Source organism: Oryx dammah, unplaced genomic scaffold, assembly GCF_014754425.2.
Source record: "Oryx dammah isolate SB20612 unplaced genomic scaffold, SCBI_Odam_1.1 HiC_scaffold_18, whole genome shotgun sequence".
In the NCBI taxonomy this organism is placed as follows: domain Eukaryota; kingdom Metazoa; phylum Chordata; class Mammalia; order Artiodactyla; family Bovidae; genus Oryx; species Oryx dammah.
Genome location: NW_024070202.1, coordinates 54,176,441 through 54,191,286, shown reverse-complemented (window position 1 = coordinate 54,191,286; position 14,846 = coordinate 54,176,441). Strand labels below are relative to the sequence as shown.

Here is a 14,846-nt window from a genome sequence, read left to right as displayed (position 1 = left end):
TGGACAGGGAGGCCTGGCGTGCTGCGATTCATGGGGTCACAAAGAGTCGGACATGACTGAATGACTGAACTGAACTGAACTGAACAGAAGCTGAAGATATTAAGAAGAGGTGTCAAGAATACACAGAAGAACTATGCAAAAAAGATCTTCAAGACCCAGATAATCACAATGGTGTGATTACTCACCTAGAACCAGACATCTTGTAATGAGAAGTCAAGTGGGCCTTAGGAAGCATCACTACGAACAAAGCTAGTGGAGTGACGGAATTCCAGTTAAGCGATTTCAAATCCTGAAAGATGATGCTGTGAATGTGCTACATTCAATAAGCTAGCAAATTTGGAAAGCTCAGCAGTGGCCACAGGACTGGAAAAAGGTCAGTTTTCATTTAAATCCCAAAGAAAGACAATGCCAAAGAATGCTCAAACTACCGCACAATTGCACTCATCTCACACGATAGTACAGTAATGCTCAAAATTCTCCAAGTCAGGCTTCAGCACTATGTGAACTGTGAACTTCCAGATGTTCAAGCTGGATTTAGAAAAGGCAGAGGAACCAGAGATCAAATTGCCAATACATGTTGGATCACTGAAAAAGCAAGAGAGTTCCAAAAAAACATCTACTTCTGTTTTAAGGCTATGCCAAAGCCTTTGACTGTGTGGATCACAACAAACTCTGGAAGATTCTGAAAGAGATGGGAATACCAGACCACCTGACTTGCCTCTTGAGAAATCTATATGCAGGTCAGGAAGCAACACTTAGAACTGGATTTGGAACAACAGACTAGTTCCAAATAGGGAAAGGATTACATCAAGGCTGTATATTGTCACCCTGCTTATTTAACTTCTATGCAGAGTACATCATGAAAAATGCTGGGGCTGGAAGAAGCATAAGCTGGAATCAAGATTGCCGGGAGAAATATCAATAACCTCAGATATGCAGATGACACAACCCTCATGGTAGAAAGCGAAGAACTAAAGAGCCTCTTGATGAAAGTGAAAGAAGAGAGTGAAAAAGTTGGCTTAAAGCTCAACATTCAGAAAACTAAGATCATGGCCTCTGGTCCCATCACTTCATGGCAAATAGATGGGGAAACAGTGAGAGACTTTATTTTTGGGGTGTCCAAATTCACTGCAGATGGTGGTGACTGGTGACTGCAGTCATGAAATTAAAAGATGCTTGCTCCTTGGAAGGAAAGTTATGACCAACCTAGACAGCATATTAAAAAGCAGAGACATTACTTGGCCAACAAAATTCTGTCTAGTCAAAGCTATGGCCAGTAGTCATGTATGGATGTGAGAGTTGGATATAAAGAAAGCTGTGCACCAAAGAATGGGTGCTTTTGAACTGTGTGTTGGAGAAGATTCTTGAGAATCCCTTGGACTGCAAGGAGATCCAGCCAGTCCATCCTAAGGGAAATCAGTCCTGAATATTCATTGGAAGGACTGATACTGAAGATGAAGCTCCAATACTTTGGCTACTGATGTGAAGTACTGACTCATTGGAAAAGACCCTGATACTGGGAAAGATTTAAGGTTGGAGGAGAAGGGACGACAGAGGGTGAGATTGTTGGGTGGCATCACTGACTCAATGGACATGAGTTTGTGTAAACTCCAGGAGCTGGCGATGGAGAGGGAGACCTGATGTTCTGCAGTCCATGGGGGTCGCAGACATCGGTGACAACTGAGCGACTGGACTGAACTGACTGCATGTATACATCCTTGAAATACTGTTTCAAGGGAAAGTGAATAATCTTCACTTAAGACTTTTAGTTGATTATTATTCTATGATGCCCTAGTCCACTGATTCCCAGATCCCAGATTGTGCTTGCCAGTACACTAGTTTTCTGATCAACTGAACAGATCTTTTAATTTAGCTTCACTGAATTTTCACTTGTTGCAGGCACTTGTATAGGCTCTGGGCATAAATCTTTGACAATAACCGATGGTAAACCCTGCCATTATAAAACTTACATTTGAATGAAGAAGACAGACAACAAATAAAGTATATAGTGGTAACTGCTAAGGAGAAAAGTGAAAAAGCAAGGATAAGAGAAACTTAAGCAACCATATGAGATGGGTGAAGTTGAACTTGTAGACAAGATAGCCAGGGAAGTAGTCCTGGGAAGGGGCTATGTGAGTTGTGACCTTGGAAATGTGAGGGTGCTCTTGAACAAGTTAATTAATTTTCCTGCACTTCAGTGTCCTCATCTCTAAAATGAAAGTAACGATGATAGTAGTTGGGCATTACATCAGTTATCATGTATGAAGGCTTTGCAAAATTGGTTGACGTATCAGTAGCACTATATATATCTGTTAAATAAACCAGACAAAGAAACCTGCCAGAGGAGTGAGTTGGAGCCAGAAGAGCTATATAAACAGGAGCTTAGTTTTGAACACTTAAGACTGGAGAATCTGTTAGTGTTACAGTGAGATGTCAAATAAGCAGCCTGCAATTCAAGGAAGAGATCTGGGCTAGAGATCACTTGAATCCTAAGCCTGTACTCAGTATTTGATACTGAAATAAATTTGTGTACTTATAAAAATAATTTATTGAGTTATTTTTTCCTCACATATTTGAAAAACACTGAGTTAAAGAAAGAGATCTAAGCTATCTCTGTTACTAAACATCTCAGAACTGTTTTACTTGCCAACATAAGCCATGGGTCTCCTAAATCGAGATAACAGATCTCTGAGATCTCTGAGACTAACAGCATTTAGGGAGTACTGTTCCATAGAATACAATGCTGAATTTGTTATAATACTGCCTGAAAAAGTGAATTAATTCTTGCAAATCATCAAAACATAAAAAAACTCATGAAACTTCAAAATGGGACAAAATTGATCAGCTAGTTGTTTCATATTTTAAAATAGTTTTATATCCATAGAAAAAAACTAAGCAAGTTGATGTGAAAACGTTGTCTCATGAGCAGTGTGTTAGTTTACTTTTAAAAATGCGACACACACACACACACACACACACACACACACCGCCGATTATCTGCAATTGGAGTAATCTATGGAGCTTCAAAACTACTGATGCTTGTGTTCTGACTTCAGAAATTATGATTTAATTTTGTGGGGCTGTGGTCAGAGCACTGGAAATTTTAAAGGATCCCCAAGAGATTTGAATATGTAAACTCTTTGGGAAGCCATTCTTGCTAACAGAAATCCCTTTGCGACATTATTTTTCTCTGTCCCTTATCTGTAATATTTAAACATTAAATATTTAAAATATAAATATTTAATATTGTTGAAATATAATATTCTGTTAATAAGGAACATTATTTGGACTGATTTATCAAATGTTTACGTGCCTTCTGTTTATTATCCTATCATTGTGATACCATGGTAGTAGCACTAATTTTCAATGCAAATGAATAGTATAATGGGATTCTACTTTAAGGTAAGTGGATATGTAGGTTACCAAAGTTATTTATAAAATCTGAAAGCTAAATTATTATTAACATCTTAACTGTAGTCTCAGAAATATATGTCTTTAGCCAAAATATAAAACATTACTAGCCACTCGATCTGATAAAATCAAATGGTACCATTTATAATTCTTTAGACTTTTGCCTTACCAGAAAGCAATACTCATAAATATTGGGTTGGCCAAAAAGTTCATTCAGGTTCTTCCAGGAGATGTTATGGAAAAACCCTAACACATTTTTTTAGCGTTTTTGGCCAACCCACAATAGTATGCCTTTTAACAGAACATTTATGTATGACAGTAACCAAGATGTCTTTCAGAACTGTATGAACTTGTTTTAATCAATTAAATCAACAACTATTGAGCACATACTAGGCAATGTTTTAGGAACTGAGTGTCTCCCAGTAAAGTAAGAAATCATTGCTCCTAGTAAATGGTGGAGGGAGACTGTAAAACAAATAATAAAGTTTAGGGTTGGTAAATGCTCTAAAGAAAAAGAAAGAAGATAGGTTGTGATAATGGAGAAGGCAATGGCACCCCACTCCAGTACTCTTGCCTGGAGAATCCCATGGACAGAGGAGCCTGGTAGGCTGCAGTCCATGGGTCACTAGGAGTTGGACACGACGGAGCAACTTCACTTTCACTTTTCACTTTCATGCATTGGAGAAGGAAATGGCAACCCACCCCAGTGTTCTTGCCTGGAGAATCCCAGGGACGGGGGAGCCTGGTGGGCTTCCGTCTATGGGTTCGCACAGAGTCGGACAGGACTGAAGTGACTTAGCAGCAGCAGCAGGTTGTGATAAAAGGCAGGTAGGGAGAGGCAGTGGTTGATAGTGTGTTGAAAAACCTCTCACAGGAAGTGACCTTTGAGCCACCTAAATGAAGGGAGGGAGGAAGCTGTGAGAAGATGTGCAACCAGAGAGTGGCCTAGGTTGTGGGAATAGCTGGAGCAAAAGCTTGAAAGGGAGCAAATATCTGATGCATTTGAGAAGTAGCAGGAGGCCCGTGTAATTGAATGAAATGGAGAGAGACAGTGATGGATGAGGTCACAGACATAGATAACAATCAGATAATATACTGAAAATACAACTACCATGTAACTCAGCAGTCCCATTACTGGAAATATACCTAGAGAAAACCATAATTCAGAAAAACACATGCACCCCAGTGTTCATTGCAGCATTATTTAAAATAGCTAGGACATGGAAGCAACCTAAATATTCAACTACAGAGGAAAGGATAAAGAAGATGTGGTATATATGTACAAAGGAATATTACTCGGCCATAAAAAGGAATGAATTTGGGTCATTTGTGGCCATGTGCATGGACCTAGAGACTATCATACAGAGTGAAATTAAGTCAAAAAGAGAAAAGCAAATATCATATATTAACATGTATATGTGGAATCTAGAAAAATGCTATAGATTATCTTATTTGTGAAAGAGAAATTGAGACACAGACGTAGAGAACAAATTATGAACACCAAGTGGAGAAAAGGAGGTGGTGGGATGAATTGGGAGATTGGTATTGACATATATACACCATTGAAACAATGTATAAATAGATAACTAATGAGAACATACTGTTTAGCTCAGTTCAGTTCAGTTCAGTCGCTCAGTCGTGTCCGACTCTTTGCAACCCCATGAATCGCAGCACACCAGGCCTCCCTGTCTATCACCAACTCCCAGAGTTCACTCAGACTCACGTCCATCGAGTCCATGATGCCATCCAGCCATCTCATCCTCTGTCGTCCCCTTCTCCTCCTGCCCCCAATCCCTCCCAGCATCAGTCTTTTCCAGTGAGTCAACTCTTCGCATGAGGTGGCCAAAGTACTGGAGTTTCAGCTTTAACATCATTCCCTCCAAAGAAATCCAAGGGTTGATCTCCTTCAGAATGGACTGGTTGGATCACCTTGCAGTCCAAGGGACTCTCAAGAGTCTTCTCCAACACCACAGTTCAAAAGCATCAATTCTTTGGTGCTCAGCTTTTTTCACAGTCCAACTCTCACATCCATACATGACCACTGGAAAAACCATAGCCTTGACTAGATGGACCTTTGTTGGCAAAGTAATGTCTCTGCTTTTGAATATGCTGTCTAGGTTGGTCATAACTTTTCTTCCAAGGAGTAAGCATCTTTTAATTTCATGGCCGCAGTCACCATCTGCAGTGATTTTGGAGCCCCAAAAAAATAAAGTCTGACACTGTTTCCACTGTTTCCCCATCTATTTCCCATGAAGTGATGGGAAGGGATGCCATGATCTTCGTTTTCTGAATGTTGAGCTTTAAGCCAACTTTTGCACTCTCCTCTTTCACTTTCATCAAGAGGCTTTTTAGCTCCTCTTAACTTTCTGCCATAACGGTGGTGTCATCTGCATATCTGAGGTTATTGATATTTCTGTGGCAATCTTGATTCCAGCTTGTTTCTTGCTCCAGCCCAGCATTTCTCATGATGTACTCTGCATAGAAGTTAAATAAGCAGGCGGACAATATACAGCCTTGACGTATTCCTTTTCCTATTTGGAACCAGGCTGTTGTTCCATGTCCAGTTCTAACTGTTGCTTCCTGACCTGCATACAGATTTCTCAAGAGGCAGGTCAGGTGGTCTGGTATTCCCATCTCTCTCAGAATTTTCCACAGTCTATTGTGATCCACACAGTCAAAGGCTTTGGCATAGTCAATAAAGCAGAAATAGATGTTTTTCTGGAACTCTCTTGCTTTTTCGATGATCCAGTGGTTGTTGGCAATTTGATCTCTGGTTCCTCTGCCTTTTCGAAAACCAGCTTGAACATTTGGAAGTTCACAGTTCACATATTGCTGAAGGCTAGCTTGGAGAATTTTGAGCATTACTTTACTAGCATGTGAGATGAGTGCAATTGTGCGGTAGTTTGAGCATTCTTTGGCATTGCCTTTCTTTGGGATTGGAATGAAAACTGACCTTTTCCAGTCCTGTGGCCACTGCTGAGTTTTCCAAATTTGCTGGCATATTGAGAGCAGCACTTTCACAGCATCATCTTTCAGGATTTGAAATCGCTTAACTGGAATTCCATCACCTCCACTAGCTTTGTTCCTGGTGATGCTTTCTAACACCCGTTAGACTTCACATTCCAGGATGTCTGGCTCTAGGTGAGTGATCACACCATTGTGATTATCTGGGTCTTGAAGATCTTTTTTGTATAGTTCTTCAGTGTATTCTTGACACCTCTTCTTAATATCTTCTGCTTCTGTTAGGTCCATACCATTTCTGTCCTTTATCGAGCCCATCTCTTTGCATGAAATGTTCCCTTGGTGTCTCTAATTTTCTTGAAGAAATCTCTAGTCTTTCCCATTCTCTTGTTTTCCTCTATTTCTTTGCATTGATCACTGAGGAAGGCTTTCTTATCTCTCCTTGCTATTCTTTGGAACTCTGCATTCAGATGCTTGCATCTTTCCTTTTCTCCTTTGCTTTTTGCTTCTCTTCTTTTCACAGCTATTTGTAAGGCCTCCCCAGACAGCCATTTGCTTTTTTGCATTTCTTTTCCATGGGGATGGTCTTGATCCCTGTCTCCTGTACAATGTCATGAACCTTATTCCATAGTTCATCAGGCACTCTATCAGATCTAGGCCCTTAAATCTATTTCTCCCTTCCACTCATAAGGGATTTGATTTAGGTCATACCTAACTGGTCTAGTGGTTTTCCCTACTTTCTGCAATTTAAGTCTGAATTTGGTAATAAGGAGTTCATGATCTGAGCTACAGTCAGCTCCTGGTCTTGTTTTTGCTGACTGTATAGAGCTTGTCCATCTTTGGCTGCAAAGAATATAATCAATCTGGTTTTGGTGTTGACCATCTGGTGATGTCCATGTGTAGAGTCTTCTCTTGTGTTGTTGGACAGGGAACCTTATTCAGTACTCTGTGGTGACCTAAACAGGAAGGAAATTCAAAAAGAATGGATAAATGTGTATGTATAACTGATTCACTTTGCCTTACAGTAAAAACTAATACAACATTGTAAACCAACCATAGTCCAATAAAAATTGAAAAAAAAGCAAAGCAAAACCTTTTACTCATAAATTTCAAACTGCTTTTAATTATAAGGAAAATGCATGTAACATAAAAAGAAGAAATAAGTGCCAGCTCCTCATAGGCTGCAGTAAGTTTTTTTTTTTTTTTTTTTTCTCTCTCTCTTCTAAGTGTTCTCAGAAGCCATTAGAGGCTTTGCTGGGGAAGTGTCATGGTTTAATTTACTTTTAGAGAGATAACTTTGGGCTGATAGATGAAAAGTAAATTATCCAAAGGCAAGGTGAAAACAGGAAGACAGGAAGCTGTAGCAATGTCTAGGCAGGAAATGACAGTGGAGCAGAGAGGCAGCAGACAGGATGGTGGAAGTTCTGAGCCAGAGGATGTGTTGATGCTGCACAGAAAAGGATTTGCTCCTGGAGTTTTGCTAAGACACCTAAACACATGCAGCCAGGTAACAAAAAGTCACAGTCATAAAAGTTTCAGAATCTTAGAGTAAAGCTAGAATTAAATTAGTTGTTAATGATCTTTATATACAGAGTATTTCCTTTGTAATGAAATACCTTTCTTTATTAACCCATCTTCTTTTTATAGAAAAAAATAACTTTGAATAACTTTGAGAATCTGAGCTATCCTGTCATTTCTTTAGTCTCGGGATATGTCTTAAAATCTTGAGGAGCCAGAATCACCAAAATGACAGCTTTTGGTAAAACTGTCTGTTTGAAATTGTGATAAGCATAGCAACCTAAGGTTTCTCTTTTCGTGTCTCATAAATCAGGTAAATTTGCATAATATGAACCAGACAGTTGTTTAAAATGAGTATTTGATTTATTCTGTCAATCATAAAATGGAGGAGAAATTTGGATATTATATGGTTAATTGATCCATTTAAGTAAACATATTGGCTTATTTAGGACCTGAAAATGAAATTCAGTTATTTCCTTTGCCTCTCTGAGAAAGATCAAAACACCTCGATAATTGTCAAATGTATTTTTCTTTTGAGTGTTCACTGTTTTCCCCTGACATTTGTGTTTTCCCTCCTTCTTTTTTTTTCATTTCTTTTTATATGTGTTATTTCCAAGTGTCTTTGTCTTTTAGTTCCTCACTGATACTAGCAATAAATAAAGGTCTAATAATTTTAATTTTAATACTGTTGAAAGTCCAATACTTTAATTTTCAAATAGAACTTGCTCTGTTTTTTCAACGGATCCTTGATATTAGCCCCAATACTATTATTTCTAGTACTGTTCTTGAATTGGTAGTCTTTAACAGATAAATGATTATTGAAGAGAAAAAATATAGTGCTGATGACATAAAACTGATTTATCATCATATATTAATAATTCTGGTAACATCACTTTTGTTGTTTGCATTAATCCAGTAATAATACTAAGGTCATTATATGAACTTTGTTATATTAGTGGGGCTTCCTTTCATTTTATAGCTGGCTTAAGTCCTGCCGAAATTCAACAGTTATGGAAAGAAGTGACTGGAGTTCACAGTATGGAAGACAATGGCATTAAGCATGGAGGGCTAGACCTCACTACTAACAATTCCTCCTCGACTACCTCCTCCACCACTTCCAAAGCATCACCACCAATAACCCATCATACCATAGTGAATGGACAGTCTTCAGTTCTAAATGCAAGGCGAGACAGGTAAATTTCATGACATTTATTTTGTTACTTATCACCAAATTTTACTTTTACTATTTGTAACACTAAAAACAATGATTTGTACTTAACAGAGACAGAATGTATAGGACACAAATTAAATAGGTAGAAACTTTAAAATTATCTTATATATTATTTCATCAGAAAAAAAACAGTTCAAATACCAGCAGTTTGATGGATAGAATGGGGAATTTCCTGAAGAAAGTTATTTTATAATAAGTGCATGTAGAATTATTGTGTCAATATATTTTTATGGCTAAGATGCTATGATTAACCTGATTGCTGAAATGAGAATCTTCTTACCATTTTAAAACTTAAGAATGAGTTTCAAACCATTAAAGATGCATATATATATATGTATATATACATACATAGATAGATATCCCCCTTAATATATGTTACAACCATGTGCTTAGAAATCAGAGATAGATATATGTAAGCATATAAACACAGGTATCATAAACCAGAAGAAAGAAGATCTGGTTTGTCTTTTTTTTGGGGGGCATGATGGAATTATAAATATATAATTAAAATGAATTTATAGTAATATCCTGGATAAATTTGCATCAAAATTCATAAAAAATTTGATTTCTGTTACCGACACTAGTACATTATATTAGATTATTTTTTTCAACTTAGTGTTTTTGGTTGTATAAAAAGTACCTTTGTAAAAGGGTCACCCATATACTTTTTATCCATTTAACTATTTATGCAGGCATATGGTAACCTAATCAGATCCTTTAATGTGATTTACATAAAATATATAAGGTAAAATATTGCTCAGTGAAAAATACCTTTTAAAAGATGGAACATAAGTACAGGATTTCTTTACAGAGTGGCTTAATCCCATATGATGTAGAGTTATAAAATTCATATTTCAGTGTAGTGGATTGACAGTGTTTTGTAATGTCTGCAATAAACTCTTTTCTCATAAACAAGTATTTTTTCAAAGAAATATGCATTTATACAGTACACTTTAAAATAGAATGCTATAATTTGGTGATGGTTTTGGTCTTTCTTGGAGTATCATGAAAAATTTTTTTGTTAGATTTCATTATTTTAAAATGATGTGCTTTTGAATGCTTTCATGCTGTTGCTTTAATTGAGTGTAATTTGATGATTACATACTTCAGAAGTTGGTTGATGTCACTAGGATCTATCTGATAGAATACTCACTTATCAAAAGTCTTGGATAATTGTAAAAGAGATAGCTAATGAATACCATTCCAAAGGAGAATTTTTTGATCAACTGTAACTAGCAGAAATATATATGATTCACACATAAATATTAAGCGATGTAAATGATTCTGAAGGCCCATATTATCTCTAAAAAGAGCATTTCAAAAATCTTGTGGTGATTTTCCTATTACTTTCTTAAAAACAGTTTGTTTGTTTTTTTTTCACTTGGCCACATATGATTATATATATTTTTATTTAGAGGTAAATGTTACATTAAGGTCATGGGCAGGATTAGCATATGATATTATACAGTCCTCTTAGTTTTTCATCCTTTATTAACAGTCATCTTTGGCTTTATTTCTCCTCTAATTGGAACATCATCTAGCCTTGGCAGTTGAACTATTCAATAGAACGATTAAATTTTTCTGACTGCTCTGAGCTGAATTGACCTGTTTTGACCTGTTTGTCACTGATCGTAACCTGACAGGCGCTAGCAGCCTGAAACGATTATGGCTTTTTGAGATGAATCTGACGTCGTGTTCTTTTGCTACAGCTCGTCACATGAGGAGACTGGGGCCTCTCACACTCTCTACGGCCATGGAGTTTGCAAATGGCCAGGCTGTGAAAGCATTTGTGAAGATTTTGGACAGTTTTTAAAGTAGGTTTTTTACTTTTTTTTAGCAGAGGGAGTGGATTATATGGGAGTTTTAGGCAATTTTGCTGTAAATAAGCAAAAGAAACCTGAAGAAAGAAAGTAAAGGTCCATCCTAAGGCACTCTGTATGTTTTCTGTGTATTTCAACAAGTGGATTAGCAAACTCAGGCTAAGAAGGTTAACTCTTCATCTTTACTTTTCATGAGAAAATTTCACAAAAGGTCTTTGAATGAATAATAAAAAGTAGCCTTCTATAATAGTGTCATTAATGATCAAAAGATATGTTTGTAGAATTCACTTAAATTTCAAGATTTCTATAAAAATTTCCAGTAAGATTAAGTGAGAAGTCATATGTGCGTGTGTGTGTATGTGTGTGTATAGAGACACACATATATTTAAACAAAAGACACATTTTAAAGGCTTCTTTTTATTGCAGAATTTTTATTTCTCACTTTAAATAATGTTTGATATACTTATTTAGTAAGAATAAAAAACTGAAAGTTAATCATAGCTAAAATTTTAAGATAGCTGTATTTTTTCCATGTTGTGACTTGTTGCCCTGAGAATCATAAAGCAACATACATGGCCCTAAGCTTATTTGATATACTGTAAGGCTTCTCTAACTTAAAATCAAAACTTTGTATATCCTTAATTTCTTCATACAGTTATATTTTTAATTCATAAGAGGTTCTTTTTCAAATGAGAATATGCATCTTTCATGAATCATTTTCCACCCACAATTTCAGATGCAAGAGAGCTAAACAGAGAGCTACAGATAGGTTTATGGAGATGAGTAACTTCACAGGCTGAGACTCTTATGTTGTCATGGAGCAGCTAACAGGGTCAATGAACTGTTTCATGCTCCATCAACAATTAAGTTAATTAGCTCATTTGAAATTGCATTGCTTTGTTGCCAGGATGTTGGCAGAAACATCAAAAAGGTGTGTTTACAAATGGTACACTACAGGGTATAGTGCAGAACGCCTTAACAGCGAGGCGCAAGGACTTGGCATCGTAACAACCGTATAACCGACTTACACGAAGACGTCCGCAAGGAGTTGTTTAACCTTTTTCTTAAAATTTCTGACCAATTCAAGGAAAAAAAATGCTTCCTATATTACTGTGGACTTTGTACATGGCCTTAATCGAAGATTTGCACTACCCAGAATAGTTGTGAGCTGCCATTTTGTTGGGTAAGAAGCTAATTCAAATGTTCTAAGTAAAAAGAGCCCTTAAAATATTAGGCAACTTTGCTAAAGATTTCTTATCTAAGAAAAATAATATTTGTTAAAACAAGGACAGAACATGAGAATATCCATTCATTGAAGAACTAATTTCATATTTCTTCATTTGAAAATATTAGTTCTGATTAATATATTATTCTTTATCATTAAGATTATGTAGAGGACTTTTGCTGCTATTTCTTAAGAATAGCAATTTGAGCCTTATAGCTCAGTCATCATACATTTTACTGCTCTAAGTTGTTATTTCTAGCAAAATTCAAAATAAAGCTTTAAGAAAAAATATTTATCTTTCAATTTAATTTCCTTTATGGCACATGGAAATAAACATTTTTACTCATCTCAAATTTATACAAATTTGTATAAATTTGAACTCTCATTTTACCCTCCATGAGTCTTTTTCATATTCATGCTAGTATTTAAAAATAAAACTGAAGAAGTTACAATTAAAAAAGCTTTTCCTTTCAATTAAATATCAACTTTGGTTCCAAAGACTGACCATTTTTCCAGCCCATTAACTTTATAAGGATGACAGAGCAAATGACAGTAGATTTTAAGGTCCTCCTTTTAGTCCATTTTTGTCATGATATGCTTAGATTCTCTAAGTCAAATGAATGTGATAGATTCTTTTAATAGAGCTAATGCCAGTATATGGTACTAAAATGAAATATTAATTTAATGTATTTTTATACTGGTATTGTCTTTTTCTTGATGTGTATGGGAAATTTGACGAGAAAAAAAATGATATGTTTTATTAAATTAATTTCAGTTACTCAGGGGAAAAAAAGTTGATTTATTGTCTGTATGCAAAGTGAATTGAAGCATTACCATTAATACAGATTTTCTTGGAAAGAAGATTTTGCTTTTCTTTTGTAGTAATGGAGAGAATAGAGAGTCTTAGAGGGAAAAATGTCAGGCAAGTCAAAAAGCTGTAAAGTTTTTAACTCTCAAGTTTTTTGTACATACATTCTCCAGAAATTTGGTACCCAGTGTTTGTTATAAAAGTTTTTTGAGAAAATGCTATGGCATTTTTATTTCTAAAATGCACTAGAAATAAATTGTATAGCTTGAGCTGTACTTTGGTATCAGACAACTTATCCATTGTCTGGATTCAAGTAAAGGAAACTATCCATTATTACTATTTATCCTGCATATGTTTAATCACAAAGGATAGTGGAAAATATATTGAGTCCCAAACTTGCTTTCTCACATTGCATCGCTATAAAAAGTGGTAGAATTCCTCTATTTTTGCCCACCACCAAATAAAAAGCCATCAGAGGACAATTGCTTATGAATAGCATACATATTCTTAGCCATGTATATGTATGCATAATATGTATTCTTCAATATTCAATGAGGTTTTTTTTCTATTGGATAAAAAATAAGACTAAATTAGAAACTGTTATTTATAACAGCAAAAATGAAAGCAGAAAAATAGAAAACTAAAAGATGAAAAAGAAATTCTAGATTAAAAGGTGTCTAGGAAAATTTTTGAATTACTGTGAAGTAGGTGTTCAGAGAAGGTAACCATTTTTCTAGTCACTCTTTGAGGATCTAAGATCACTAAAAGGATTTGATACTAGTTCTTCATTGCTGCTGCTGCTAAGTCGCTTCAGTCGTGTTCGACTCTGTGCGACCCCATAGATGGGTTATTGTCTTATAAATGTCAAGGTGTAATAATATCCAACAAAACTTTAGTGTAGTTTGTCTGCAGAACTAATTATCATTCCATTGGCCCTATGTCAGCTAAATGTAATAGATGGATAGACTTGTAAGAGCTTAAACCAAAGGGTTTACAATATATAACTTTCAAGTTGGCAGACAAATGTTTTTGAACCTGCATGTGCAGATGCCAATAAACAAAATGTGGTCTGAGATACAAAGATAGAAATATTCTTTGAAGAAAGGCAAAATGGTTAGTGTTAATAAAATATCAGTCTATTAAAGAGTAATTAGTTGATGAAATGAGTTAGGTTTATTGCAAAGCTTAATATTTTAAGGTTTAACACTATCTAAAAAGCGATAGAAAAGGTAGTACAGACAGAATCTTTAATGGAAAGTTGTTATCTTTTTTCCTTGCAGCTGACTACTCTGAAAATTATGCTCTTATTTAGTGTGTATTGTCTATTTCTTTGTCTTTGACTAGGCAGCGTGGCTACAAAATTATGACCTCAAGAAGGCATTCTTTGAACTTGTCAGAATGTTGTTTCTTTTGGTGACAGTGCCCCCATCTCTCAAAACTAAGGCATCTCACATAATCAGCTAAATGAATAGTGACAGCTAACATTTTGTATTTAAACTCCTGTCAGTGTTTAAACATAAAAAGCTTGATGCAAAATAAATCAAACACCAGTGATATGCAAGTGAAACATTTTGTTATAACAGTCTCTGACATACTTGGATTTAAATCTGATCCCTTTTTAGCTTATAAAATGCTGTAACTTTAAATGAATTTGGGAAAAATGTAGAGGTTAACATTGAATTGCTAATCTGGGGTATATATAATTGAAGTTACCACATGCATTCATAACCTTAAAAGCTTCATTAAAGAGAATTGTGCATTAAATAAATTGGAAAGATCCTTCCCTACTTTTTATCTTCCTGAAATGCTTGCTTAATTGTTTTTAGAAAGAATTTGACTGCCTGTTTACATTTTTTCCTAGTTAACACTGTC

General features: G+C 35.7%; 1 protein-coding gene across 1 annotated transcript in view; it reads left to right on the top strand.

The window, feature by feature from the left end:
• The window catches only part of FOXP2 (forkhead box P2), a 671,719-nt gene that overhangs the window by 603,243 nt on the left and 53,630 nt on the right, over positions 1–14,846 (top strand). The window contains exons 10-11 of the mRNA XM_040260147.1: positions 8,870–9,083; positions 10,831–10,935. Of these exons, the coding sequence (XP_040116081.1) occupies positions 8,870–9,083; positions 10,831–10,935 (319 nt within the window). The remainder of the gene's footprint in view (positions 1–8,869; positions 9,084–10,830; positions 10,936–14,846) is intronic.